General features: G+C 42.5%; 1 protein-coding gene across 1 annotated transcript in view; it reads right to left on the reverse strand.

Moving 5' to 3' along the window:
• Positions 1-1,397, reverse strand: part of LOC119412189 (protein tyrosine phosphatase domain-containing protein 1-like) — a 22,592-nt gene extending 21,195 nt beyond the window's left edge. The window contains 2 exon segments of the mRNA XM_037679167.1: positions 1,312-1,340; positions 1,342-1,397. Of these exon segments, the coding sequence (XP_037535095.1) occupies positions 1,312-1,340; positions 1,342-1,397 (85 nt within the window).
• Between the last annotated feature and the right edge of the window lie 2,724 nt (positions 1,398-4,121).

The following is a 4,121-nucleotide window of genomic DNA, read 5'->3' on the forward strand; positions in this document are numbered from 1 at the left end:
AGAGCACAAAAACAATACGCGAACAACAGGAACTGCATCATTGTCTAAATTCATTCATGTTGCTGCTGATCTGTTTCATGTTGCTGCTGATCTGTTTCATGTTGCTGCTGATCTGTTCCATGTTGCTGCTGATCTGTTTCATGTTGCTGCTGATCTGTTCCATGTTGACGTGTTCATGCGTGCTCATCTGCTCACACGGACTCATGCTCATGTTCGTGCTGCTGTTCAACGTAATGTTTTTATGCTATTAGTGCTTAGTGTATATTTAGTTGATGTTTTTCTTAGTTCATATCTTAGATGTTATTACTGTTTTTCTTATACATTTTATTGTGGGATGTAACTGGGACCCTGTGTACATAATTTCGCTCCACCACATGAACCACATGAGGTGGAATGACAGTAAAGAATCTCTGACTCTAAAGTCATCAGGGTCTCTTTCACTATTCACATCAGCAGAAATGCCTCAAGATGCTCCTGTGTCAGTGTGGTCCTCAGTCTGTTCTTCACGAACCTGAGTGTAGAGAAAGTCCTATGATGGTGGAGGTTAAGAGCCCAGAGTGGGGCAAATGAGGGTGGAAGCAGGTGTGTGTGTGTGTGTGATTCACCTTTCCCACCCACATTTTGAGGTTGTCGGTCCAGGGGGTTACTGAGATTACTGTGTATTGTTTTGTTCTGTGTATTTTTCAAATATGTTGACAATTTTAAACGAGTTTAAGGGATTTATTCTCATTTTTTTACTTATTTATTATTATGGGGCAGTACCGTTCACAGAACTGTTTGTCAAGCGGATCTGAACTTGCTGCCAGTGATCCGTACAGGCAGGTCCAAATTTGTGGCGTCAGATTTTCTGCCCTGAGGACACATACGGCTGGTTTTAGCACAATGATATGAGCACTACTAACCCTAGACCTTACAGAGCTGCATAATGTAACGTATTGTATACAACTTGTGTAGTTAGTGATTCAGGAAATTAAAGTCCGCCCCGCTAATACTTTTGCTCTTGAGCCACCATTGTATAATGTGACTTTTACTGATGTCTTTTTGTACTGCAATATCTGACATATAGTTTTTATGATTGTTCCTGATTTGTATTCATGCTGCCATCTTGATCAGGACTCCCTGGAATAAAATATTTTACCTACATCAAAGAAAACCTAAAATGACTGTAAACATCTTTAATTTATCATCAGAAAGAAGGCAGTCCAGTCCAATCGATCTATGCAAGTTCACAGAGCCATTTATTCTCTGTGCTACAATATAAAAGAAAGCAGAACACACCCATGTTACTTTTCTGTTGCAGAGCACTCTTACCCGTCTCCATTTCTGCACAGATCTGTCTTCTCTGGGAACCACTCGGTGTAGGACCGGTCCGTTAGTATGGTGGCACCAGCTGCCATGGCAGGGACTGAAAAATAGGAAGTAGCATTGTGATAAAGACCGATAGAAAGAACCGCAAACAGTTTAGTAGCTGAGACTTTGGTTGTGCTGAAGATGCAAACAGTCCCAGAGAGTGAACACAAATAAGACATGAGCAGGAGCAGTGTTGCTTGGCAAGGTACCTCAGGGGAGAGAAGGAAAGGTGCAAACAGAGCCGCCATGTCAGCAGCTCATGTGTCAGCAAGACTGCAAGGCCTTTAAGAGCAGGTAGTTCTTAAGAAATGTAGATGAAGCTGTTTTGGTCCAACTTTGAAAAGAACATTTCTCGATAACTCGCTTGTTCTGTGAGCACTTATATCTTAGATCCTTATATACTGTTTCTTTTTAGGCCCGAGCAGTGAAGCGCTGCGAAGGCCCACTGTAATTGCTCTGTTCAGGCCCGAGCTGCAATTTTTTTCGTCAAATGAATTGGCGTTTTGGGGGCCTTAACATATCCCAAAAGTCACCAAATTGGGCGGACGCATTAGGACTGGTGAAAAATTACGTATTTTAAGGGCGTGGCAAAAATCTAAACAGAAACGGCTCAAGAGCGCCACCTGAAAATTTTAAAAATACCCTCCACTTTAACCTTTGTTTGTTGTAGAAACATGAAATTTGGTACGGTTGTCCAATTCCCCAAGATGCACAGAAAACCCTCTGGCACCAACGTTAAACGATAAACAGGAAGGCGGCCATTTTGGAATGCCGGACCAATTTTCACACCTTTTTGGCGGTTTACAGACTTGGCAGTTGAACGAACTCCTCGTTGGGATTTCACTCAATCGGTTTCAAACGTGGCCGTTTTGTTCAAAAGGCATGGGGGACGCAAAGGTATCTAAACGGTTTATTTCGGAGCATGCTGAAGGGACGGGGCCAGACCTCAAAGTTTGACATCTCGCCATGAAAAACGAAACGCTAATAGCTCCTACAAGAAAACTGTCTGAAACATCAAACCTTCAGTGATTGATTCAAATCCGGTCCCCTGCAAGACTGAATGGTCAAATCATGAGATCACTTAAGCCACGCCCCCTGACAACAGGAAGTATAAAGTTTTACGTTGAACGATCCCTATCTGACCCCTGTTACCTGATCACCATGACAGTGTGTCCAGTGACCGAAGACATGTTGGTGTAACTTGCTTTCCAACACTGACAGTTTTGGGTGGAGCATGTGGGCGGCGTGGCGAAGTAAGACGTAACGCCGTCGCAATACGTTTGGCTCTAAATTCCAGTTTTGAAACGAGGTGCACCAAAATCAGTGTGATCGATCATTATCCACCCCTTGAACAAGAAGCCATGATAAGTGGCAAATAGCCTCCACAGCGCCCCCTAGAATATTTTAAAACCTGAGTCCCAAGCCATTTTTTGACTGATAATTCTGAAACTCGGTGAACATGTGTATCTTCTCAGGACCTATAAAAAAAGTCTCTTGGAGCCCTGGTCCAAAACCAACAGGAAGTCGGACATTTTGGGTCAAAGGGTCATTTTTGGGCGTTTCTAATTGCGAATTTTAACAAACTCTTCCTAGGAATTTTGAAGGATTGCCTTAAAACTTGGTTGCTATGCCCTTAAGACATTGGAGAGTAAAAGTTATACTAGAAAGTTCCTGAAGAAACTTTGATGGGGACTGCCTATTTTTTATTCAATTATTATTAATAATAAATATTAATCAGTACTTTAGCTCACATTCATACACCAATGGGACACACATCAGAGGCTATGAGGGGTAAAGTATCTTGCCAAGGGACACTTCGACATTTGACTGCTGGTGGATTCGAACCCCCAACTCTCGCATTGGAGGACGACTGCTCCAACCACTCAGCCACAGCCGCCCCCTGTAGACTCACTTCCAAGGTGTAGAATAATAGTTGCCTGTCCCCAATAGGTGCCTTCCATGCATGTTGAACCAAAATGGCTCCTGAAGTTACTCAGTTTCTTTGAAGTTTTCTCCTATTCATTTCCTATGGGAAATTTATCATTTTCGTTAGCAAAATATGTCGCCATGGTAACGTCAATTGCCAATAAAAGTAATAGCACACATCTCGGAGCCGGGCCGGTCGTTTGGATATAACTTTTGTGGGGGTCCACGTTGCGGTTTGGGCCGCATTAAAGTTGAAAAAGATACGCTTTTCAGGTGTAGAATAATAAGTGGGCAGTCACCAACTAGCTCCTGGAGTTGGTGAAATATTGCATCTTTGTTTGCAAATTACTTCGCCATGGTAACTTGAAATGCCAATAAAAGTAATAACACACAACACGGGGCCAAGCCGGTCGTTTTGATATAACTTTTGTGGGGGTAGACATTGTAGTTCGGGCCACATTAACAATAGAAATGTAGACTCACTTCTGAGGTGTAGAATAATAGGTGACTGCCACAGTCCCCAATGAACCCACTTTATGCTGGGCTCCTGTTCACAGATTGAACTTTATTTGCATGGTCCTAAAAAGATGATTGCACTTTTTAAAGCCTATTTTAGATTCATCAGCACTGATGGAGCAGTCTGTTTACAAGTCAACTAGATTTACTTTGCTTTGGTTTCGTTGGTAGGAATGCATCTTTCTCCAACCTGGACGTGACAAAGTTCTCTACCTGTCAGTGGTTTACTGTTCTGTGTTTTATATTACTGTGTGTCAATGATGACATCAATGAAAACTACTGTAATCAGTCAGGAACAGGAGCAGACTGATGGAACAGGAGCAGACTGA

This window comes from Nematolebias whitei, chromosome 7 (genome assembly GCF_014905685.2).
Source record: "Nematolebias whitei isolate Nwh7 chromosome 7, NemWhi1, whole genome shotgun sequence".
Taxonomy (NCBI): Eukaryota; Metazoa; Chordata; class Actinopteri; order Cyprinodontiformes; family Rivulidae; genus Nematolebias; species Nematolebias whitei.